This window comes from Gorilla gorilla, chromosome 20 (assembly GCF_029281585.2).
Source record: "Gorilla gorilla gorilla isolate KB3781 chromosome 20, NHGRI_mGorGor1-v2.1_pri, whole genome shotgun sequence".
NCBI lineage: Eukaryota > Metazoa > Chordata > Mammalia > Primates > Hominidae > Gorilla > Gorilla gorilla.
The window spans coordinates 50,272,709-50,297,494 of NC_073244.2; the positions used below are offsets into that span (position 1 = coordinate 50,272,709).

Genomic DNA, 24,786 nt, shown 5'->3' on the forward strand with positions numbered 1-24,786 from the left:
CCTCCAGGTGAGTGGCAGAGCAGCATTCGCTGTCACGTCTCACCTCAAAGCCTGCCTGCTGAGCTTCAGTGCTGCACATCCCCCTGACAATTTCCTTCCCTCTCTAGACCTCAGTTTCCTCACCTGTGATATGGGCATATGTTCACCATAACTAGCCATGGTTCTGTCACTTACTGGGTGACCTGGGGTTAGTTACTTCACCTGAGTTTCCTCATCTGAAAAATGGGAGTTGGGAACCAACTGCACAGACCTCCAAGTTGTAAGGAGACTGTGTGAGGATGACATGTCTCACAGTGCCAAGGACATAGCAAGTGTTTAATAATTGGAGCCAGTATTATTATTATTATTATTTGAGACGGAGTCTTTCTCTGTCACCCAGGTTGGACTGCAGTGGCGCGATCTCAGCTCACTGCAAGCTCTGCCTCCAGGTTCACGCCATTTTCCTGCCTCAGCCTCCCGAGTAGCTGGGACTACAGGCGCCTGCCACCATGCCCGGTTAATTTTTTGTGTTTGTATTTTTAGTAGAGACGGGGTTTCACCATGTTGGCCAGGATGGTCTCGATCTCCTGACCTCGTGATCCACCCGCCTCGGCTTCCCAAAGTGCTGGGATTACAGGCGTGAGCCACTGCGCCCGTCCCAGTATTATTATTTTGATAGTATCAGTTATGACTATCACCATTATTATTGTTTGAAATTTATTTCCATTTTGAAATTAACTGTAATTTGTTTACATTGACTTCTTGTTTCATTTGGTTCATTCATTCATTTATTGCAGATTAACTCAGTGCCATGTATTCAAGTTCAGAATGAAAAGCACTTATGGTGGGTGAGGAAAGGCATGTTCCATGACCTTAACCCATTCCAGTTTGTTTTCCCCATTGTCAGCTTCAGAAAGGGTTTGATCAAGGAGTTGTCAGCTTCAAGAAGGGTTTGATCAAGAAGTTGGGGGAAAGCACATTGGGAGGTTGAGGCGGGTGGATCACCTGAGGTCAGAAGTTTGAGACCAGCCTGGACAACATGGTGAAACCTTGGCTGTACTAAAAATACAAAAATTAGCTTGGTGTGTGGGAGCATGCCTGTAATCCCAGCTACTTGGGAGGCTGAGTCAGGAGAATCGCTTGAACTCAGGAGGCAGAGAGTGCAGTGAGCCGAGATCGTGCCATTGCACTCCTGTCTGGGTGACAAGAAAAAAAAAAGGAGTTGGGGGAATCAGATGAAAGGTAGGAGAAAGGTTTATCTCAAAGCCAACACAAATGACTTCATACCAATACTTTATCCCCCATCATTTCCCAACTCTGCTCCCAGCATCCTTCCCATCAGAACACCTTGGGTTCCCCAGCCTTGAACCCACTGTGAACCCTATTTGCCCTCCCTACAGAGGCTGTGGTCAGCAGTGGGCGAGTGGAAAAGTCCCCACATGAACAGGAGATTAAATTCTTTGCCAAGGTGAGAAGTGGGCTTAGAAGCTGGAGGGCGCTGGGGACTCATAGGCTCTCCCCACCCCTCACCGGACCCTTTATCTTCCCCCACCTGTCTCCAGATCCTGCTCCCTTTGATCAACCAGTACTTCACCAACCACTGCCTCTATTTCTTGTCCACTCCGGCTAAAGTGCTGGGCAGCGGTGGCCACGCCTCTAACAAGGAGAAGGAAATGATCACCAGGTGGGCAGCCTGTGACCCTGGACCCAGCCCCCTGACCTCACAGGATTGTAATCCTTTGCCCATGGAGGCTCTGTCCTGGGTGCTGGGTGTTGGGTACTGACCGTCTCCTGCAAAGGCTATTGAAGGGTGACCAGCCATCCTAGCGTACCCGGGACTGAAGGGTTTCCCAGGATGTGGGACTCTCAGGCAACTTGGGACAAATCGATCACCCTGTCCAGGAAGGCCAACTCAAGGCCGGGCGTGGTGGCTCATGCCTGTAATTCCAACACTTTGGGAAGCTGAGGTGGGAAGATCACTTGAAGCCAGGAGTTTGAGGCCAGCCTGGGCAACATACTGAGACCCCATTTCTACAAAAAATACAAAAATTAGCCGGGCTTGGTGGTGCATGCCTGTAGTCCCAGCTACTTAGGAGGCTGAGGCGGGAGGATCACTTGAACCCAGGAGTTGGAGGCTGCAGGGAGCTGGGATCGTGCCACTGCACTCCAGCCTGGGTGACAGAGCAAGACCCTGTCTCAAAAAAATAAACAAACAAAGAATAATAAGAAAGGCCGACTCGCCCCTCACCTCCCCAGCATCCCAGTTACTGCCTGTGACATTCCAGCTTGCCCATCTCTCTGCCCGTTCCCATCCCTCCTGTCTCCATCATTTGGACCCCCTCCTGGTTCCTCTCTCCTTGTCTTCTCTGTCCTTGTCTCCTCTAATTGGGTCACGCTGTCCTCGTCTCCTTGGCCTCCTCACTCGCTGTTTCTCCTGCCTTCTGTCCCTTTCTCTTTCTTCAGCCTCTTCTGCAAACTTGCTGCTCTCGTCCGCCACCGAGTCTCTCTCTTTGGTAAGTGGCTCCACACCTTCAGTCTTCCTCCCTGATCTTTCTCTTCCCCACCCTGAAGAAATAGCTCCCAGGTTCTGCCTTAATTTGAACAACCTTTGTTGTTTTCTTCCTCTGGACCTGGAGACATGGACCAGGTATCCTGGGGGCAGGGCAGTGACTGAGATGCCCTGGGCCTGCCCTCAATGGAGCTCCCAGGCCAGTGGGAGAGACAGACCTATCTCCAGACAAGGACAGCCCAGTGGGGTCAGGGCTGGGCAGGAGGAAGGCCAGGAGAGTGGTTGGGCTGGGGAGGAGGGACATTTGGAGGCGCTGTAGGAGTCTGGGGGGGTGGGGGTGCAGTAGCATTCCAACTTAGCCCGCAGGTAGCCTCAGGAAGAGAGCGGTTGGGGTGGATGTAGAGGGACGCACTGTCCTCTGTCCTCTTAGCCATGGCATCCCCCCGGCCCATCTTCCTCTCCCAGGGACGGACGCCTCGGCCGTGGTCAACTGTCTTCACATCCTGGCCCGCTCCCTGGATGCCAGGTAGGGCTACAGGCAGTGGCGCCCACTCCCACCATCATCGGGCCCCCACCCCAACCCCTGGTCTCCTAGACTCTCCGATTCCAGAGCTGATGTTCCCCCGCTGCCCTTCTAGGACAGTGATGAAGTCAGGCCCTGAGATCGTGAAGGCTGGCCTCCGCTCCTTCTTCGAGAGTGCCTCGGAGGACATCGAGAAGATGGTGGAGAACCTGCGGCTGGGCAAGGTGTCGCAGGCGCGCACCCAGGTGAAAGGCGTGGGCCAGAACCTCACCTACACCACTGTGGCACTGCTGCCAGTCCTCACCACCCTCTTCCAGCACATCGCCCAGCACCAGTTCGGAGATGACGTCATCCGTAAGGGCGCCTGACCCAAGGGCAAGTTGCGGGGAGTCAGTGTGGCCAACACCACCCATCCGGGTGCCTGTGAGAGTCCCTGGGTGTTTGAATGTGTGGATTTCTTGCTGTAAGCGAAGCATGCAGTCAGTACCTTGGCAGGTGGCAAATGAGTTAATGAGGACGCGAGCTCAGCAGCTCTAACAAAAGACCCTAAGTGGACTGGCGCAGCGACTCACACCTGTAATCCAAGCACTTTGGGAGGCTGAGGCAGGAGGACCGCTTGAGCTCAGGAGTTCAAGACCAGCCTGGGCAACATAGCGAGACCCTGTCTCTACTAAAAAAAAAAAAAAATGTAAAGATTAGCCAGGCATGGAGGCACATGCCTGTAATCCCAGCTACTGGGGAGGCTGACAAGGGAGGATCACTTGAGTCCAAGAGTTGGAGGCTGCAGTGAGCTATGATCATACCACTGCACTCCAGCCTGGACAACAGAGCAAAATTCTGTCTCTAAAATAAATAAAGAATAAAATAGGGTCCTTGATGTTAAAAAAGAGAGTCTATTGATAAAGGTTAGGAAAAGTAGCACTTGGCCGAGCGCAGTGGCTCACGCCTGTAATCCCAGCACTTTGGGAGGCCAAGGCGGACAGATCACCTGAGCTCAGGAGTTCAAGACCAGCCTGGCCAACATGATGAAACCTTGTCTCTACTAAAATACAAAAATTAGCCGGGCGTGGTGGTGGTCGCCTACAATCCTAGCTACCTGGGAGGCTGAGGCAGGAGAACTGCTTGAACCCAGGAGGCGAAGGTTGCAGTGCACCAAGATCGTGCCATTGCACGCCAGCCTGGGCAACAGAGCGAGACTCCATCTCAAAAAGAAAAGAAAAGTAGCAGTTGGTGGCCAGCCACAGTGACTCATACCTGTAATTCCAGCACTTTGGGAGGCCAAGGTAGGAAGATCTCTTGAGCCCAGGATTTCAAGACCAACCTGGGCAACATAGCAAAACCCCATCTTAAAAAAAGAAGAAAAGAAAAGTAGCACCTGGATAGGGTTCTTCTCCCATCCAACTTTGTATTTTGAAATTTTCAAAACATACAGGAAGGTAGAAAGAAGACAATTGTTGGCGGGGCATGGTGGCTCACGCCTGTAGTCCTAGCTACTTGGGAGGCTGAGGCACAAGAACTGCTTGAATCTGGGAGGTGGAGGTTGCAGTGAGCTGAGATTGCATCACTGCACTCCAGCTTGGGCGACAGAGCAAGACTCCATCTCAAAAAAAAAAAAGAAAATTGTTAACAATTTGCCCTGTGTGCCTACCCTTCACTGTATGGTTGAAAGTATTTAGTTTTTTTGTTGAACTTTTGGGTGTAAGTTGCACACACCAGGGTAACCTCATCCCTTAATGTTCATCAGCTGGCTTTCCTAGAATAGGAACCTTCTCTTGTGTAACCACGGTATCATCATACCTAACCTAACCATATTTAAATTTCCCTCATTACCCACAAAATGTCTTTGATTTTTTTAAAAGAAATTCAGAATCCAGTCAAGTTTCTCCTGCTGCATTTGGTGGTTGTGTCTCTGTAGTGTGTTTAAAGTCTAGACTAGCCCCACCCTCTTTTTGCCTCATGATGAGCTTCTTAACTTGGCCTTCTGGAGGGCATGTGGTTAACCTAAAATTGGTCTGGGCACAGTGGCTCGCACCTGTAATCCCAGCACTTTGGGAGGCCGAGGTGGGCAAATCACTTGAGACCAGGAGTTTGAGATCAGCCTGGGCAACATACTGAGACCCCATCTCTAAAAAAATTTTTAATTTTTTTTTTTTTTTTTTTTGAGACAGAGTCTCGGTCTGTCACCCAGGCTGGAGTGCAGTGGTGCAATCTCAGCTCACTGCAACCTCTGCCTCCCGGGTTCAAGTGATTCTCCTGCCTCAGCCCCCCGAGTAGCTGGGATTACAGGCATTCACCAACACACTCAGATAATTTTTGTATTTTTAGTAGAGATGGGGTTTCACCATGTTGCCCAGGCTGGTCTCGAACTCCTGACCTCAGGTGATCCGTCCACCTCAGCCTCCAAAGTGCTGGGATTACAGGCATGAGCCTCTGCGCCAACCCTAAAAATATATACATTTTAAATAAAATGGAAAAGGTAGCCTAAAATTGCAGCAATATTGCAGTTCTGTTTGCATTTTTCTGGAGGAAGTACCCCTCACTTTCATTATAGAGGGCCATGAGTCCTCTCCACGGAAGAAACAACATCTAGCCTTTATTGAGTGCCTACTGTGTGCCCCGTTCTAGTGGCTTTCCAAGTAGTAACTCATTTGATACTCACAACCACCCCGTGAGGAAGGTACTATAACTATCCCCATGTTACAGGTAGGGAAGCTGAGGCTGAGAGAGAGTTGGTAACTTGCTCAAGTCACAAGACTCGTACATGGAAGGCTGGCTGTACATCTGCTTGCTCTTCCCCACTGCATGGGCCTATTTGAGACAAGGGAGGTGGGGTGGGGAGGGCTTGTCTTGTGAGCGCCTGCCGCAGCCTCGCCCCCTGTCTCCCTCAGTGGACGACGTCCAGGTCTCTTGCTACCGAACGCTGTGCAGTATCTACTCCCTGGGAACCACCAAGAACACTTATGTGGAAAAGTAAGGAGAGAGAGCCATCGTTTGGGGCTGGGTGGGGCTGGAGGGGAAGGGAGGGAGCAGGGGAAGAAGATGGGGTGGGTGAAAAGCAGGGTAGATGTTAAGAATTTTCCCGCACACGGCGGCAGCCGCAGTTCCCCACGGCGGCCGCGTGAGGGCGCTCAGGGACAGGTCAGCCACGGAGGTAGAGCCGCCAGGTCTGGGGCTGTGAAGCAGGCAGGCCTCGCTGGGGAAGAAAGGGAGGCGCAGACCACGGGGGCTGCACACAGGAGCCACGCAACACTGGGGTCACTGGGGAGGGCCTCTGGCAGTGGCCATGTGACCGCTTCTGAGCTGAGATTACTGATACAGCAAGAGCGGGGCTGAGGCTGTTTCCACCAGCTCTGAAGTTATTCAGATTTCAAGTGACACCAGCGGTGCGCGGTGGCTCACACCTGTGAGCACTTTGGGAGGCTGAGGCGAGAAGATCACTTGAGCTCAGGAGTTTGAGACCAGCCTGGGCAACATAGTGAGACTCCATCTCTACAAAAAAAATTTTTTTTTAAATTAGCCTGGTGTGGTGTGGTGGCACTGGTGCCTGTAAATCCACCTACTCCTAAGGCTGAGATGGGGGGATCGCTTGAGCTCCAGCCTGAGCAGCATAGTGAGACTGCATCTCTACAAAAACGACTTTTTTTAAAACTAGCTAGGCATGGTATGGTGTGTGCCTGTAATCCCAGCGACTCAGGAGGCTGAGGTGGGAGGATCACTTGAGCCCAGGAATTTGAGGTTGCAGTGAGCCGAGATCAGGCCACTGCACTGCAGCCTGAGTAACAGAGCGAGACCCTGTCTTAAAAAACAAAACAAGTGGCACACATGGATGAATGGCAGCTCTGTCCCAAAGGGTTCTGGGAGGAGCCGTTTCTATGGAGATGGGGCTGGGACTCAGGACCCCAAAGAGGGGGACACGTGGCAGCTAAACACAGCCCCCTCTTCCAGGCTTCGGCCAGCCCTCGGGGAGTGCCTGGCCCGTCTGGCAGCAGCCATGCCGGTGGCGTTCCTGGAGCCGCAGCTGAACGAGTACAACGCCTGCTCCGTGTACACCACCAAGTCTCCGCGGGAGCGGGCCAGTAAGCTGTGTGGGGCGGGAGCAGTGCTGGGAGTCCGAATCTCCCCAGCACAGGGCCTTGGGGAGACCCTAATTTGGGGGTAGTGTGGCTGGGCTGGGCTGTGAGCGGCTGAGGATTCCCCAGGTTGGGAGTGCCACACATTCAGGAACCCCAGAGTTTATGGTTCGGGGGCATTTCAAGGCCGTTACATGGGGAGAATTAGGAGATTAATTTGATTTTTGAAAACAGAATCTATTGATAAAAGTTAAGACAAGTAGCACTTGGTGGCCAGGTGCAGTGGGTCACGCCTGTAATCCCAACACTTTGGGAGGCCAAGGTAGGAGGATTGCTTGAGTCCAGTAGTTCAAGACCAACCTGGGCAACATAGCAAAACCCCATCCATGGAATTTGGAGCTATGGAATTTATTTTAGTGATGGTGACACTTGAGGGCATCATCAAGCTTGGAGACATAGGGTGAGGGGCATTTGAGCATGAGAGGATTGAGGGAAGGCATGGGTTCATTCATTCATTCAGCAAATATGTATTGAGCAGTTACTATGTATGAGGCACTGTCCTAGTCACCTGAGGTTCAGCAGTGAACAGATAAAACAGACAAAAATCCCCTGAGTTCTGGGTCCAGAGGCTAGAATGAGGCGTGGACCTGGGGGAAATATATGCCCCAAGGCAGGAAACTTGTCTTCTTGGTCAGCTGTTCTCCCAGAATGGCACCTGGCCCAGAGTCAGCAAGTGAGCAAGTGATAGGTTGTCGGTTTCAAGGGACTGAACCGGGTGTGGGATTCAGAGAGACAAGGTGAGGGGACAGGGTGGGGTTGGAAAAGGTCTCTTTTGGAGTATGCTGTACAGCAGGGGTGAGGGGAATGGGCTTGGGATGTGGGAGATTTTAGGAGGGAAGGTTTCTAGGGGTGAGATTTTAGGGAGCAGACAGGCTCGGGGGTGTGAACTGTTTGCGGGGCCACTGAGTTTCAATGTGAGGGTTGGGAGAGGTAGTTGGGTTGGAGGGTGAGATGGGAAGAATAGGGTTTGGGAGACTGTTTAAGGGGGGTGGCAATTCAATGGTGTCTGATGTATTGCGGGGGAGGCCAGGGCACTGAGGTCTGGGGGTGATGGCTTGACATTCCCTGCCCCCGTCCCTGTACCCCAGTCCTGGGGCTCCCCAACAGTGTGGAGGAGATGTGTCCCGACATCCCAGTGCTGGAGCGGCTCATGGCAGACATCGGGGGGCTGGCCGAGTCAGGTGCCCGCTACACAGAGATGCCACACGTCATCGAGATCACGCTGCCCATGCTATGCAGCTACCTGCCCCGATGGTGGGAGCGCGGGCCTGAGGCACCCCCTCCCGCCCTGCCCGCCGGCGCCCCCCCACCCTGCACAGCTGTCACCTCTGACCACCTCAACTCCCTGCTGGGGAATATCCTGAGAATCATCGTCAACAACCTGGGCATTGACGAGGCCTCCTGGATGAAGCGGCTGGCTGGTGGGTCGGGGGGCACTGGGCCTCTGAGGGGTGGGTCAGCAGCCTGGGCTCCCTTGGCAGATGGTCTGAAAGAGAGACCCATGGTCCCCTCGGAGTTGGGAGGAGTCAGAGTGTAGGTTTTTTCAGCATCAAAAGACCAGGGGTCAGCTGGGCACCGTGGCTCACAACTGTAACACCAACACTTTGGGAGGATCAGTTGAGGCCAGCCATTTGCGACCAGCCTAGGTAACATAGCACGACCCCATCTCTTTAAAAAACAAAACAAAACTTTTTTTTAATTAGCCAGGTGTGGTGGCACACGCTTATAGTCCCAGCTACCTGGGAGGCTGAGGCAGGAGGATCTCTTGAGCCCAGGAGTTGGAGGCTGCAGTGAGTTGTGATTGCACCACTGTACTCCAGCCTGGGTGACAGAGTGAGATACTCTCTCAAAACAAACAAACAAAACAAAAGGAAAGAAAGGAAGAAGGAAGGATGGAGTGAGAGAGGGAGGGAAAAAAAGGGAAGGAAAGAAGGAAGGAAGGCAGGAAGGAAGGAAGGAAGGAAGGAAGAAATGGATCCTCAAAGCATTAGGTTTCCTGATTCAGAAGTTTCATGTCAGGGCCAGGCACGATGGCTCATACCTGTAATCGCAGCACTTTGAGAGGCCAAGGTGGGTGGATCACTTGAGACCAGGAGTTCAAGACTAGCCTGGACAACATGGTGAAACCTCGTCTCTATTATTTAAAAAAAAAAAAAAAAAAAAAGAAGTATTTGTGTAAGGAAACAGGTTGTAGATCAGGGTCAACCTAGAAATCAGGAGCTGGGATCAGAGGCCAGGGTCAGGGGCCAGAGGCTGGGGTAAGAAGCCCATTCACAACCTTGGGGTCATTGCCAGAAATCACATAGTGAGGTAAGACTCTGGGTATGGGCCAGGTCAGAGGTTAAAGATTGGGGTCAGGGGTCATGCTAGTTAAGGGTGAGGTAACAGGCCAGGTGCAGTGGCTCACGCCTGTAATCCCAGCACTGTGGGAGGCCGAGGCGGGTGGATCTCCTGAGGTCAGGAGTTCGAGACCAGCCTGGCCAACATGGTGAAACCCCGTCTCTACCAAAAATACAAAAGTTAGCTGGGTGTGGTGGCAGACGCCTGTAATCCCAGCTACTCATGGGGCTGAGGCAGGAAAATCGCTTGAACTCGGGAGGCAGAGGTTGCAGTGAGCCAAGATTGCGCCATTGCACTCCAGTCTGGGTGACAAGAGTGAAACTCTGTCTCAAAAAAAAAAAAAAAGTGAGGTAACAGGTGAGGCTTCAGTTGTTGGGGGTCAGAGGTCAGGGATTTGTGCCAGGCTGGGGTCACAGGATGGGGACTGGGTCTTAGGTTCAGGTTAGGGGCTATGGCTGGGATCAGTGTTCAGGGACTATATCCAAGGTTAGGGTCAGGCTGGGGTCAAATGGCAGCTGCTAGGTTGGAGATGCTGTTTGGGGGTCAGGCTGGGGTCAGTCAAATGGCAGCTGCTAGGTTGGAGATGCTGTTTGGGGGTCGGGCTGGGAACGGAGTTTGGGGCCTGTGTCAGAGGCTGGAGGTGGCATCGGAGCCCATCGCACCCCTGCAGTGTTCGCACAGCCCATTGTGAGCCGTGCACGGCCGGAGCTCCTGCAGTCCCACTTCATCCCAACTATCGGGCGGCTGCGCAAGAGGGCAGGGAAGGTGGTGTCCGAGGAGGAGCAGCTGCGCCTGGAGGCCAAGGCGGAGGCCCAGGAGGGCGAGCTGCTGGTGCGGGACGAGTTCTCCGTGCTCTGCCGGGACCTCTACGCCCTGTATCCGCTGCTCATCCGCTACGTGGACAACAACAGGTCAGCGGGGCCCCGCCGTCCCCATGCCCTCCGCCCCGACCTCCCACATCCTCCAGACCCATCTGATCTCCGCCTCCTGACTGGCTAGAAACTTCTTCCAATGCTCTGGCCCCACCAGCCTTCTGACTCTTCCTCCTGGTTTCTTCTGGCTTTGAGCACATTGATCCAACGACACCCAGCCCACTTGTTTGTTTCTTTTTGTTTTTGGTTTTTGGGTTTTTTTTTTGTTTGTTTTTGTTTTTGGAGACAGAGCCTCGCTTTATTGCCCAGGCTGGAATGCAGTGGCGCGATCTCGGCTCACTGTAACCTCCACCTCCCGGGTTCAAGTGATTCTCCTGCCTCAGCCTTCCCAGTAGCTAGGATTACAGGTGCATGCCACCACGCCCAGCTAAGTTTTGTATTTTTAGTAGAGACAGATTTTCACCATGTTGGCCAGGCTGGTCTTGAACTCTTGACCTCATGATCTGCCTGCCTCGGCCTCCCAAAGTGCTGGGATTACAGCTGTGAGCCAATGCAGCTGGCCAGTGTGATTTTTTTTAAATCATTCTCCTAATGCTGGACATTTAGATTGTGTCGATTTCTTTGTCACTATGCACAACACTGTAAGGAACAGTTTGCTTTTATTTCTTTTTATTGAGACAGGGTCTCGCTCTGTTGCCCAGGCTGGAGTGCTGTGGCATGATCATGGCTTGCTGCAGCCTCGGTTCCCGGGTTCAAGCCATCCTCTGCTTCTGCCCCTGAGTAGCTGGGATTATAGGCTCACACCAACATGCTCGGCTAATTCTTGTATTTTTATGGGGTCTCACTATGTTGCCCAGGTTGGTCTCAAATTCCCGGGGTCAAGTGATCCTCCCACCTCAGCCTCCCAAAGTGTTGGGATTACAGAAGTGAGCCACCACACTTAGCTGCTTTTTTTTTTTTTTAACACAACAATACACCATGAAAGACGTATAGGCCGGGTGTGGTGGCTCATGCCTGTAATCCCAGCACTTTGGGAGGCCGAGGCGGGCAGATCACCTGAGGTCAGGTGTTTGAGACCAGCCTGGCCAATATGGCGAAACCCTGTCTCTATTATGAATACAAAAATTAGCCAGGCGTAGTGACACAGGCTTGAAATCCCAGCTACTCCAGAGGCTGAAGCAGGAGAATCGCCTGAGCCTGGGAGGCAGAGGTTGCACTGAGCTGAGATCGTGTCACTGTACTCCAGCCTAGGAACAGAGCGAGGCTCCACCTCAAAAAAAAAAGAAAAAAAAAGATGTATAGATTCACCTCTTTTGTCTTGGTGGTCATGTGACATTCTCTGCTGTTGGATATAGTTCAATTTTTCAATCAGTTAATATGAACAAATTGTGGTTTATTCATACAACAGAAGACTCCACGGCAGTGGGAGTGAACAGGTTGTTTCTATGCACAATGTGATTGGCTTTCACAAATGTTAGGTGGAATGAAAGAAGCCAGAAAACCAAGAAATAAACTACATATTATACCATCTGTTTAATGTTCATGAGCAGATAAGAATAAGTTTGGGGCCAGGTGCAGTGGCTTACAACTGTAATCCCAGCACTTTGAGAGACTGAGGCGGGAGGATCACTTGAGCTCAGGAATTTGAGACCAGCCTAGGCAACATGGCTAGACCCTGTCTCTACAAAAAAAGAAAAGAAATACAAAAATTAGTCAGGCATGGTGACACACACCTGTAGTCCTTGCCTCAGGCTGGGACTGGGAGGCTGAGGTGGGAGGATCGTTTGAGCCCAGGAGGTCAAAGCTACAGTGAGCTATGATCACACCGCTGCACTCCAACCTGGGCAACAGAGATAGACCCTGTCTCAATAAGGTTTTTTTTTTTAATACAAGTAAATGAATAAAATAAAATATGTGAACCTACTTAGATTCTGACCCTGTCTCAAAAAAAAAAAAGAAATTTTATGCTAGGTGCAGTGGCTCGTGCCTGTAATCCCAGCACTTTGGGTGGCCAAAGAGAGTGGATCACTCAAACTCAGTCTCAAACTCAGAAGTTTGAGACCAGCCTGGGCAACGTGGAAAAACCCTGTCTCTACTGAAAATACAAAAATTAGCCGGGCGTGGTGGCGCATACCTGTAGTCCCAGCTAAGTATTCCTGAGTGGGAGGCTGAGGCAGGAGAATCATTTGGAACCTGGGAGGCGGAAGTTGCAGTGAGCTGAGATCACACCACTGCACTCCAGCCTGGGCGACAGAGCGAGACCCTGTCTCAAAAAAGAAAAAAAGAAAAAAAATTTTTTTTTTTTTTTTGAGATGGAGTCTCGCCCAGGCTGGAGTGCAGTGGTGCGATCTCTGCTCACTGCAAGCTCCACCTCCTGGGTTCACGCCATTCTCCTGCCTCAGCCTCCTGAGTAGCTGGGACCACAGGTGCCTGCCACCACACCTGGCTAATTTTTTTGTATTTTTTAGTAGAGACGAGGTTTCACCGTGTTAGCCAGGATGGTCTCGATCTCCTGACCTCGTGATCTGCCCGCCTCGGCCTCCCAAAGTGCTGGGATTACAGGCATGAGCCACTGTGCCCAGCTGAAAGAAATTTTTTAAAAAAGTTTTTAGCCTAGAAGTTAGAATAAGGATGATTTTTCGGGAGGAGGAAGGGGGAGTGGCTGGGAGGGGCCATGATAGTACTTCCAGGGACCAGAAATGTCCTATTTCTTGACTTCGGTGGTGGCTACACAAGTGTGTTCATTTGTGATAATTCACCAAGTTGATACTTCTTAATATGTAGGTCATATAATACATATGTATGTATCGTGTGTGTCTATGTATTGCATGCATGTATTATATTTATGTATTTCGATGAAAAGGTTAGACAAAGTTTTTTAAAAAAGGAATAGTCAGGCCAGGGAAGGTGGCTCACACCTGTAATCCCAGCACTTTGAGAGGTCAGGGAAAGAGGATCTCTTGAGCCCAGGAGTTCAAGACCAGCCTGGACAACCTAGGGAGACCCTCTTGCTACAAAAAATAAAATAAAAAATTAGCCAGGCCTGGGCATGGTGACGTGCACCTGTAGTCCCAGCTACTCAGGGAGGCTGAAGTGGGAGGATCACTTAAGCCTGGGAGGTTGAGGTTGCAGTGAGTGGAGATCGCATCACTGTACTCCAGCCTGACAGATTGAGACCCTGTCTCAGAAAGAAAGAAAGAAAGAGAGAGAGAGAGAGAGAGAATGGATCATTAAAAAATTTTAAATGTTCAGCTGGGCACAGTGGCTCACACCTGTAATCCCAGCACTTTGGGAGGCCGAGGTGGGTGGATCACGTAAGGTCAAGAGTTCAAGACCAGCGTGCCCAACATGGTGAAACCCCGTCTCTACTAAAAATACAAAAATTAGCCCGGTGTGGTGTCGGGCCCCTGTAGTCCCAGCTACTCGGGAGGCTGAGACAGAGAAAAAAAATTTTTTTAATGTTCATCTGAATGGCCAGATGACCCTAGAAACCCCATCCCTCTGACTGGATGTCTCCTGGTCCCCATCTCCTCCTCCAAGATCTCTCTCTGGGCAGCCCCCGTCCCTGGGATCCCCACCCCCTCCCTCACCTCCCCTCCGCTGACCCCAGGGCGCAGTGGCTGACGGAGCCGAATCCCAGCGCAGAGGAGCTGTTCAGGATGGTGGGCGAGATCTTCATCTACTGGTCCAAGTCCCACGTGAGTGCCCACCCCAACCGCCCTCCCCACAACCAGAGGAGCCGCAGCCCACAGGCGCCTGCCTTCACCTGTCCGGTCTCCAACACTGCTTCCCCCACCAGAACTTCAAGCGCGAGGAGCAGAACTTTGTGGTCCAGAATGAGATCAACAACATGTCCTTCCTGACTGCTGACAACAAAAGCAAAATGGCTAAGGTCGGGGCTTGGTTCTGGGAGGAGCACTTGGCAGAGAGGGCGGGAGCACCCTCTAGGGCTTCCTACCTGGCCTGTCCTCACCCAGCCAGCCTGTCCTGGGCGCATTCCCTGCAGTCCTCAGAGCAGCCCCTCTTACCTCCTCTCCCTCTCCCTTCCTCCCCAGCTCCTTCCTCCTCCTATATCTTCTCCCTCCTCCCATCTCCCTCCTCCTCTCCATCTCCCTCTTCTCTCATCCCTGTCTCCTTCCTCCTCCTGTATCTTCTCCCTCCTCCCATTTCCCTCCTCTCCATTTTCCTCTTCTCCAAGCCTCTCTCTCCTCCCATCTCCCTCCTCCTCCTCCTCCTCCCCATTTTCCCCCTCTTCCATTTCTTTCTTCCTCTCCCCATTACCCCATCTCCTGCTTTCCTCCGTATCCTTCTCAGCACTGCCCCTCTCAGGTCCCAGAGAACGAACCCCCACCCCGAGCCAAGGCCTGGAAATGCCCAGCTAGAGAATACATGGCGGGTGGGGCAGAGGAGGTGGGGTGCTGGCAACTTGGAGTTGGGCCTGGGCTTCTCTGCGGGGCTGGGGTAACCCTTCTTGTCTCTGTCTGCGGTCCGGTGAAGCAGGCGGGAGATATACAGGTCAGCCCCACATCTGGGACCTTCCGCATGTCTCTTGGCTAATGCTCTCTTCCCCCAGCCTCTGCACCCCCCCGCCTCGAGAAAACCCCTGCTTCTGTTCCCCACCCCCGTCCTCCCCTCCCAGCCCCCACCCATCCTCCTTCCCTTCCCTTCCCTCCCCACCACCCCCATCCGTTCCCATCCCAACCCTCAGCTTTTGGCAATTTGACTTCTTTTCTTTTTTTTTTCTGGACTTTTGTTCCCAAAAAAAAAAAAGAAAAAAAGAGCAACTCTCAGCTTTTACCAAAGCATCGTGGGCTGAGGTCAAGGGTAATGGGGGTGGGAGAGGCACACGGAGCATGGCTGGGGAGGGGGCAGCACCCTCGCCGTGCAGTGGTTTAAAGCTTGGGCTCTGGACTGTATGGACTGGGGTTAGAATCCTGTCTTGATAGTTAGCCGTGTGACCTTGGTTGGAGTCATCCTTTTGAGCCTCTGAGGGCATCCAGCCAGCAGCCCCCACCCCAGGGCTCTGCGAGGACTCAGGGAGAAGCTGCATGTGTGGCCTGCAGCAGTGCCTGGCACAGGGGTCATGCTCAAAGTTGCCAGCCGGCGTGGATGTGGCTCTGCCCAAAAGCTTGTCATCAGGGCTTCTCGTTGGCGTGACTGGGGTGGCCCTGGCCCCGGGTCTGCACCCAAGGCTCCAGAACACGGCTGTGGGACTCTGTGCCCCATGTCTCTGCTTCCAGATCATTCTGGATGTCTCTTGCATCTTTGGTCTTCCTGTCTCCTTGTCTTTTTCAGTCTCTCAGTGTCTTTTTCTTGCAACTTCTCTTGTCGCTTGAAGTCTTTGTGGACCTGCATCTTTGTTTCATTCTTGAGAACTTGGTCTTGGGATGTGAAGTGTGGGGTTGTGCATGCTGTGGAGGGGGTATTGTACTGGGGTTCCTAGGGGATTCTGGAAGAGGACTGCTAGAAGCTGAGACAGGCCCAGAACGGGGGAAAATCTGGATGGGCCTGGGTTAGAAATTGGAGCCAGGCAAGCATGGTGGTATGTGCCTGTAGTCCCAGCTACTTGGGAGGCTGAGGCAGGAGGATCACTTGAAGCCAAGAGTTCAAGTCCAGCCTGGGCAACATGGCAAGACACCATCTCTAAAAATAAATTTGTTTAAAAAACAAAAAACTGGGAATTTGGGTTGTGGACTTGGGTCTGGAGGGTCTCCGGTCACGGCTGCGGGCCTGAAGTGTAGAGTCAGCAAGTCTGGGGTGGAAATTGAGGTGTCGTCGGCAGTTGGGGAGGGAGTGCCTGGTGTCCAGACTGGGGCCTGGGGTGTGGATGATGGCCGCGGGTTGGGGCTGAGGCATGGGATTGGGGCTTGGGCTGGTGCTGAGCCCTGTGTCCCCACAGTCCGGTGGCTCAGACCAGGAACGCACCAAGAAGAAGCGCCGGGGGGACCGGTACTCTGTGCGGACGTCACTGATCGTGGCCACACTGAAGAAGATGCTGCCCATCGGCCTGAATATGTGTGCGCCCACTGACCAAGACCTCATCACGCTGGCCAAGACCCGCTACGCCCTGGTGCCTGCCCAGCCCCGTCCTCGGAACCTTCCAGGATGCCGCCTGGCACCCACTGAACCCCTGGGACCCTAGGGAACAACCACAATGCCACTGAGCCCCCCAGGTCCCTGGGAGCCTTCCCTTCAGACCCCACTGAGTTCTTTTCCGGGATGCTGAGGACTCACTGTGCCCCTGGGATGCCCTGAGGACCCCGTTCAAGATATTGCCAGGGCACCACAGACCTAAGAGCCCTCACTGAAACCTAGAAAAGCTCTAGGACCCCTGGGACCCACCTGAGGACTGCAGGACCCCACTGCCCCCCCACCGGACCATGCCAAACCTGCTGAGACCCTGAGAGTCCCCCCAACAAGATGAGCCCCTGAGATCCTCTGAACCCTCCACCAAGGCCCCTTCAAGCCCCTTGGGACCTACTGAGACCCTCATGACCCCTCCTTCCCTCCCTGCCAAGACTGAACCTCTGGGTTCCCGCTGAGCCCTCGGCTCACCATCCCTTTCCTTCAGGACCCTGCTGACACCTGGGCCCTGTTGAAGCCCAACTAAGCCCCCAAGACTCTCAGGGTCTCAGGGAGCCCTGCGACCCTGCGTAACTCCCCAGGATCCATGAACCCCAAGCCCAGGACTGTACCCAAACCTCTGAGGTCTCAGCTGTCCTGGAGACCAAAATACCCGGGCTGTAGAACCTCTTAAGCTTGCTGGGATATCAAGGAGGCCTCCCGGGACCCCACTTACCCCTTGTGTGGGACAACAAGGACAATCTCCCTCCTCTCCGATCCTTTCCAGCTTCAGGGACTCTAAGGAACCCTCCCAGGATTCTGCCCCAAGACCCCTATAGCCCTCCCCCCAGGACCACACCAACACCCTGACAACCTACTAACCCCCTGGACCCCTAAAGACCACCGACTTCTCCCCTGCTACCACCAGGACACCCCTTCCCTCAGAACCTCAGGTACCTCCCAGGACTGCTGAGTCCTGCCAGGACCCCAGAGAGCCCTCCAGGGCTCCATGGACCCCTCACCTTGGTCCTTGAGGGCTCCCCGTCCTAGAACCCCAGTGAACCCCCACCCTGCTGATGCCCCCTTTGGCCCCTGTGTAACCAGTGACTCCGTTGACCTACGTGATCTCCCATGACCTCTGCTGACCCCTTCTGATCTTCAAAGACTCCCTGCCCCACTCTGACCCCCCAGTCATCCCTCTTTGGCCATATTTGACCTTTGATGAGATCCTCTTGTCACCCTCTGCCTCTTCCCAGACCTCCACGAGGCCCCTCGAATCCTTACTGTATCTTCAAGGTGACTCTGTGACCCTCCGGCCCCTCTAGGACCCCTTCTGACCCCGTCAACCTCTGCATCCTTTTGTTTCTCTCAGACCCCCACCCCCACCCCAGAAAAACCTCTTCAGTTCCTGGGGTGCTGGGCCTGGAAGGAAAGGGTTGTGGGTCAGGAAGGAGGATGGGACCTCCAGAGTGACCCAGCCTGGCTCTGTCTCCCCAGAAAGACACAGATGAGGAGGTCCGGGAATTTCTGCACAACAACCTTCACCTTCAGGGAAAGGTATGCCTCCTTCCTCTGCAAGCAAAAGAAGCAAGTCAGAAAGTAACCACAATATTAACGAAGGTTTGAGCATTTACCAAAGACCAGGCATTGAAGAAAGACCTCAAAGGTCAGGAGTTTGAGACCAGCCTGGCCAATGTGGCGAAACCATGTTTCTACTAAAAATACAACAATTAGGCCGGGCACAATGGCTCATGCCTGTAATCCCAACACTTTGGAAGGCCAAGGCGGGCGGATCACCTGAGGTTAGGAGTTCGAGACCAGCCTGGCCAACATGGTGAAACCCCGTCTCTACTAAAAGTACAAAATTAGCCAGGTGTGATGGCGGGTGCCTGTAGTCCCGGCTACTCAGGAGGCTGAAGCAGGAGAATCGCTTGAGCCCAGGAGGCAGAGGTTTCAGTGAGCTGAGATCGCACCACTGCACTCCAGCCTGGGTGATGGGGCGAGGCTCCGTCTCAAAACAAAAAGATGAAGAAGAAGAAAGGCCTCAACATGCACTCACCCACTGAGTCCTCGCAAAAACGGAAAGGGGACATCCGGCGGACACTGTGGGAAGGGTCCCTCACGCCGGCCACTCCTCCTTCCTCCCTTCAGGTCGAAGGCTCCCCCTCTCTGCGCTGGCAGATGGCTCTGTACCGGGGCGTCCCGGGTCGCGAGGAGGACGCCGATGACCCCGAGAAAATCGTGCGCAGAGTCCAGGAAGTGTCAGCCGTGCTCTACTACCTGGACCAGGTGGGTGGGGCCGGAGGGGTCTTTCTACTGGGTCTCTGGGCGGAGCCTGGCGGGGGGAGGGGCTTCAATGATGTGGGTGGGGTCTGGAGATGACTATTAAGTTTTGGGGCAGGGCAGGAGGTGGAGCCTCGAGTTTAAGACGAGGCTTAGAATGGATCAGGGGGAGGGGTCTGCTGCTTAATCTTGCATCTGGGGGCGGGACGGGGAAGGGGCAGATCTTTAGGTCTAGGGGTGGGGCCTAGAGGAGATGCGTTGAGTTTGTGGGCAGGGCCTTGGGTGGGTCGTTGAATTGGTCGTGGCCTGGGTCGTGGTCCTGGCTCTGTGGGACCTGGCCTAGGATGGAAACTTAGGTCTGGAGGCGGAGTCAGGACCCTGACTCTGTTGGTGGACACAAGGTTTTCCTTCTGCCGTGTGAGTCTTAACCTGAATATGGACTTCGGCACAGCTGGGCAGTTTCATCCAGGGCTGGGAGTGAGAGGGGCAGGGTCTGGGGATGTGACTGTCCCGCTATCCCCTCCCCAGACCGAGCACCCTTACAAGTCTAAGAAGGCCGTGTGGCACAAGCTTTTGTCCAAACAGCGCCGGCGGGCAGTCGTGGCCTGTTTCCGTATGACGCCCCTGTACAACCTGCCCACGTAAGGCCCCCAGGGACAAGGGAAGCGTGAAGGGCTGCGGAGAAAGGGTGGCTGGAGAGTCTGGAGAATGGAGGGCCAACGTGATGGGGCCTTGGGGGTGGTTGGGGGCTGCAGGCGCATGGGAGGTCGGGAAGCACGGAGGAGGGCGCGTCCCAGTGACGTCACACCTCTCCCCTGCAGGCACCGGGCATGTAACATGTTCCTGGAGAGCTACAAGGCTGCATGGATCGTGACTGAAGACCACAGTTTTGAGGACCGCATGATAGATGATCTTTCAGTGAGCTGGGGGCGTGGGGGGCGAGCTGGATAGGGCTGGGGCGGAGGCCACCCTTGGCACACCTCCAGGGGTCGGCCCTCCACATCAAGGGGTATAGAAATGCCAGCTCCTGACTTGAGTAGAACCAAAGTAGGGCGCAGGATGTGGGAAAAGAGAAAAAAAAATCCAGACCAACAGGGACATGGGGGCAGTGACAGGAGGGGACTCTAGAAACCCTCTCCCCAAGTCTCCCCTCTCCCACCAGAAAGCTGGGGAGCAGGAGGAGGAGGAGGAAGAGGTGGAAGAGAAGAAGCCAGACCCCCTGCACCAGTTGGTCCTGCACTTCAGCCGCACTGCCCTGACGGAAAAGAGGTGAAGACTCTTCCCAGGGCCCCAGAAATGCCCCCAGGGTCCTGGGGCCACCTCCAGCCCAGCAGCTTCCCTGTGCCTCAGGAGAGGCCCTCCAGGTCCTGGGGGAGCCCAAGACAGACGGATCTTTAAATGTCACTTTGCTGGTCAGGCACGGTGGCTCACGCCTGTAGTCCCAGCAATCTGGGAGGCTGAGGCAGGCAGTCACTTGAGCCCAGGAGTTCAAGACCAGCCTGGCCAATATGGCAAAACCCCGTTTCTACAAAAATACAATAAATAGCCAGGCTTGGTGGTGGGCACTTGTAATCCCATCTACTCAGGAGGCTGAGGCGGAAGAATCGCTTGAACCGGCAGGTGGAGGTTGCAGTGAGCCGAGATCATACCACTGCACTCCATCCTGGGAGACAGAGCGAGACTCTGTCTCAAAAAGAAAAGAAAAGGAACGTAAATGTCACTTTGCTAGGACAGGCACAGCCAACATACACCGTTGCATGGCTGAACACTTCACAAGGGCATGTCTGAGGGGTTCGTATTACAGACAATGTAGATTAACTAGGCTTTTCTAGAAGAAAGTGTCTTGCTCAAATAAAATCAGTATATTATGAAAAAAATCCATATGTATGACAAATTTCCAACAGACAGAAGTAGTGGGGAGGTTTTCTCTAATTCCCTCAAAAGCTTCATGTAGGCTAATGACAGGCTTAGTAATAAATAATTGTGATGCAGATGGCGCAGCTGCTGCTGCTGCTGCTGACAGTAGCAGGCAGCCATTCATCAAATGCTTATTATGTGTCAGGCACCAAGCTAAGCAGGGATATCTATATCCTCTCACTTAACCACCACACTGTGAGACGGATTATTGCAGCTCCTTTATGTGGATAAGGGAATGAAGGCACAGGGATTTATTTTTCATTTTGTTTATTTATTTATTTATTTATTTTTGAGATGGGAGTCTCGCTCTGTCACCCAGGCTGGAGTGCAGTGGCACAATCTCAGCTCACTGCAACCTCCGCCTCCCAGGTTCAAGCAAGTGGGATTACAGGTGCCCACCACTACGCCCAGCTAATTTTTGTATTTTTAGTAGAGACGGGCTTTCACCATGTTGGCCATGCTTGTCTCAAACTCCTGACCTCAAGTGATCCTCCCACCTTGGCCTCTCAAAGTGCTGGGACTACAGGCGTGAGCCACTGCACCTGGCCTACTTTTTTATTTTTTGAGAAGGTCTTGCTCTCTTGCCCAGCCTGGAATGCAGTGTCATATCATAGCTCATTGCAGCTCAGACCCCCAACTCCACATCACCCCAGGCTCAAGAGATCCTCCTGCCTCAACCTCCTGAGTAGCTGGGACTACAGGCACGTGCCTCCATGCCTGGCTTTTTTTTTTTTTTTTTTTTTTTTTTTTTTTGGTAGAGATGGCGGTCTCACTATGTTGCCCAGGCCGGTCTCAAACTCCTGAACTCAAGCAATCCTCCCCACTCAGCCTCCCAAAGTGTTGGGATTACAGGCATGAGCCACCGTGCCTGGCAGGGATTTATTTTTCTTACATAACGTGAAGTCAAGAGCTAAAGACTTCAGGACTGGGCAGTGGCACAGGGACACTGACAGGGGCCCAGGGTCTTTCTAGCTTTCTGCTCTGCCCTTCTTAGCTTTTATCTGTAGTCCTGGGTGGATGCTGCACTTCTAGGCATCACGGCCACATGCCAGGCAGAAAGAAGGAGAAAGGGTCCCCACTTTTCACCCTTAGCAAGATCTTTGGTCTCTCTCTCTTTTTTTTTTTTTTTTTTTTTTTTGAGACGGAGTTTTGCTCTTGTTGCCCAGGCTGGAGTGCAATGGCGCAACCTTGGCTCACTGCAATCTCCACCTCCCGGGTTCAGGCGATTCTTCTGCCTCAGCCTTCCGAGTAGCTGGGATTACAGGTGCATGCCACCATGCCCAGCTATTTTTCTTTTTTCTTTCTCTTTTTTTTTTTTTTTTTGTATTTTTAGTAGAGACAGGGTTTCGCCATGTTGTCCAGGCTGGTCTCAAACTCCTGACCTCAGGTGATCTGCCCACCTTAGCCTCCCAAAGTGCTGGGATTACAGACATGAGCCACCGCGCCCAGCCTTCTTTGGTCTCTTTATCTCTCTGGTGAGCTTCCACACAGATCTCATTGGCCAGAAATTCTGACATAAGGCCATCTCGGGCTGCAAGGTGATGAAGAATTTGAGCATCCCATTTTGCATCCTGTGGGAGAGCAATGGCTCTGGAGTTTGGCCATCCAAGTTGAGTCCCAGCGCAAGCTGTGTGATCCCAGCCGAGAAGGGTCTTTGTATCTTAGTTCCCCCACCTATAAAATAGGGCTATTAACATACCCACCCAATTGGATGACTGTGAGGGTCAGTTTGTTAATATATACAAGGCACCTAGAACAGGCACTGACATGGTGTTAGTGTAAACACTCAGCAGGTGTTGGCCATTGCAGAGGAGACCCAAGCAGAAAGGGATTGGCCATACTTGTTATTGAGCTGACAGGTGGCAAGATGGCTCTGGGAGCTCCAGCCTTCCATCACTCCATTTTAGCATCCCCAGTGGAAAGGGAGTGCCTCCACCATTAGCTCCAGCAAACCTCACTGAATGGGCCAGGCACGGTGGCTCACACCTGTAATTCCAGTACTTTGGGAGGCCAGGAGTTTGAGACCAGCTTGGGCAACATAGCAAGACCCTGTCTCTACAAAAAAATGGAAAAATTAGCCAGGTGTGTTGGTATGTGCCTGTAGTCCCAACTACTCAGGAGGCTGATGTGGGAGATCACTTGAGCCTGGGAGGTTGAGGCTGCAGTAAGCCTTGATGGCACCACTGCACTCCAGTTTGGCCAACAGAGCAAGACCCTGTCTCAAAAACAAAATAAACAAACAAAACAACTCCCAGAATGGATTTTACTGGACAGCATGGACAACATGACCATTTCTTACCTGTCATCATGGCCACACAGATAAAAGTCCTCATCGGCCATGCATTTGTCACAAGCCACCCTGGCAATGGCCACTCCAGCCACCTGAGTCACATAGCCTGAGCATGGGGAGGGTTGGCCCTCCAAAGAAAACCAGAAGCTCTTTTTTTTTTTTTTTTTTTTTGAGATGGAGTCTTGCTCTGTCACCCAGGCTGGAGTACAGTGGCGCAATGTCAGCTCACTGCAACCTCTGCCTCCCGGGTTCAAGCAATTCTCCTGCCTCAGCCTCCCGAGTAGCTGGGATTACAGGCAAGCACCGTCACACCCGGCTAATTTTTTGTACTTTTAGTAGAGACGGGGTTTCACCATGTTGGCTAGGTTGGTTTCGGACTCCTGATCTCAAGTGATCTGCCTGCCTCAGCCTCCCAGAGTGTTGGGATTACAGGCATGAGCCACCGCACCCTGCCCAGAAGCTCTTATAAGATGGGGGTCCTCTCCACCGGGTCCTGACCACTCCCCTGCTTACTTCCCCAGCAAACTGGACGAGGATTACCTGTACATGGCCTATGCTGATATCATGGCAAAGGTGAGGCCCCACCCCCCTCTTCTGGGGCAGATTTCCCTCTCCCCACCTGCAGTGCTTGTCCACAAAAAGGGCTGGGGCGGGATGGAGGGGTCTGCTTTGTTCATCCCTTAACTGATGCCCCCTCCCCAGAGCTGCCACCTGGAGGAGGGAGGGGAGAACGGTGAAGCTGAAGAGGAGGTTGAGGTCTCCTTTGAGGTAGGTGGGCTCAGGAGGTCCTGGAGGGAAGGGATGGGGGACCCTGACTGCAGTCATCTCCCATTCATTCAGCATGTGTTCACAGAGCAAAGCTCTGGGGACACAGCAGTGACCAAGTCAGTCCACTGGGGAGACAGATACACCCGCCAAACTAACACCACGGAGTGTACACCATGGTCATGGGGGAAGCTCAGGCGGAGGGATCAGGGCTGGAATTGGGGAGGCTCAGGCAGAGGGGTCAGGGCTGGGATTGAGGAGGCTCAGGCAGAGGGGTCAGGGCTGGGATGATGGGGATACAGGCAGAGGGGTCAGGGCCAAGATGGGGGAACCTCAGGGGGATAAAGCAGCCCAAACAAGGTGCCTGACCCAGCCTGCAGGAAAAGGTATCAGGGAGGGCTTCTCGGAGGAGGGGACTTCTGAGCAGAAGGATAAAAGGAGCCTGCCAGTTGAAGAAAAAGAGAAAAATGTTCTACGTAGGGAGAATAGTATATGCCAAGGCCAGGCAGCAAGAAAGAGCTAGTAAACATGCAATTCACCGATCCATTCATTCATTGAGACAGTTAGCAAGCATTTACTTCATAGTTTTCTTCACTGTTTCTGTGCCAGAGTCCCTTCTGGCATCTGGTGAAGACTTTCTCAGGATCATGTTTTTAAATGCATAAAATGAATTCATAGCAGAGGAAACAAGTATTGAATAGCTATCAAAATATTTTAAAAATGAATTTGTGATCCAGTAATACTTGTACATTGTTAATCTATCAAATAAGATCTAAGGCTGGGCGCAGTGGCTCACACTTGTAATTCCAGCACTTTGGGAGGCCAAGGCGGGTGGATCACCTGAGGCCAGGAGTTCAAGACCAGCGTGGCCAACATGGTGAAACCCCATCTCTACTAAAAATACAAAAATGAGCTGGGCATGGTGGCAGGCACCTGTAATCCTAGCTACTCAGGAGGTTGAGGCAGGAGAATCGCTTGAACCCGCGAGGTGGAAGTTGCAGTGAGCCGAGATCACGCCATTGCACTCCAGCCTGGGCGAGACTCCATCTCAAAAAAAAAAAAAAGATCTAGCAGTAGATCCAACAGCTACTATAATTGAGAAGTAGTGATGAACA

At 52.9% G+C, this 24,786-nt stretch overlaps 1 protein-coding gene and 1 long non-coding RNA gene across 7 annotated transcripts in view; one reads left to right on the plus strand and one right to left on the minus strand.

Moving 5' to 3' along the window:
- Positions 1-24,786, plus strand: part of RYR1 (ryanodine receptor 1) — a 155,929-nt gene that overhangs the window by 75,876 nt on the left and 55,267 nt on the right. For 5 of the 6 annotated variants that reach the window (XM_055369295.2, XM_055369291.2, XM_055369290.2 and 2 more), the window contains 20 exons: positions 1,380-1,447; positions 1,542-1,663; positions 2,443-2,492; positions 2,954-3,014; positions 3,127-3,365; positions 5,900-5,981; positions 6,957-7,087; positions 8,230-8,562; positions 10,152-10,392; positions 13,964-14,051; positions 14,153-14,245; positions 14,854-14,868; positions 16,253-16,423; positions 17,914-17,973; positions 18,568-18,705; positions 19,228-19,340; positions 19,521-19,617; positions 19,862-19,968; positions 23,428-23,479; positions 23,609-23,674. In XM_055369295.2, the coding sequence (XP_055225270.1) occupies positions 1,380-1,447; positions 1,542-1,663; positions 2,443-2,492; positions 2,954-3,014; positions 3,127-3,365; positions 5,900-5,981; positions 6,957-7,087; positions 8,230-8,562; positions 10,152-10,392; positions 13,964-14,051; positions 14,153-14,245; positions 14,854-14,868; positions 16,253-16,423; positions 17,914-17,973; positions 18,568-18,705; positions 19,228-19,340; positions 19,521-19,617; positions 19,862-19,968; positions 23,428-23,479; positions 23,609-23,674 (2,327 nt within the window). The remainder of the gene's footprint in view (positions 1-1,379; positions 1,448-1,541; positions 1,664-2,442; positions 2,493-2,953; positions 3,015-3,126; positions 3,366-5,899; positions 5,982-6,956; positions 7,088-8,229; positions 8,563-10,151; positions 10,393-13,963; positions 14,052-14,152; positions 14,246-14,853; positions 14,869-16,252; positions 16,424-17,913; positions 17,974-18,567; positions 18,706-19,227; positions 19,341-19,520; positions 19,618-19,861; positions 19,969-23,427; positions 23,480-23,608; positions 23,675-24,786) is intronic. The other variant, XM_055369294.2, reaches the window with a different exon arrangement.
- Positions 11,854-14,197, minus strand: LOC129528524 (uncharacterized). Its single transcript, XR_008673803.2, has 3 exons — positions 14,120-14,197; positions 12,488-12,616; positions 11,854-12,034 (listed from the first exon to the last, which is right to left on the minus strand). It is a non-coding gene; the product is annotated as an uncharacterized lncRNA (long non-coding RNA).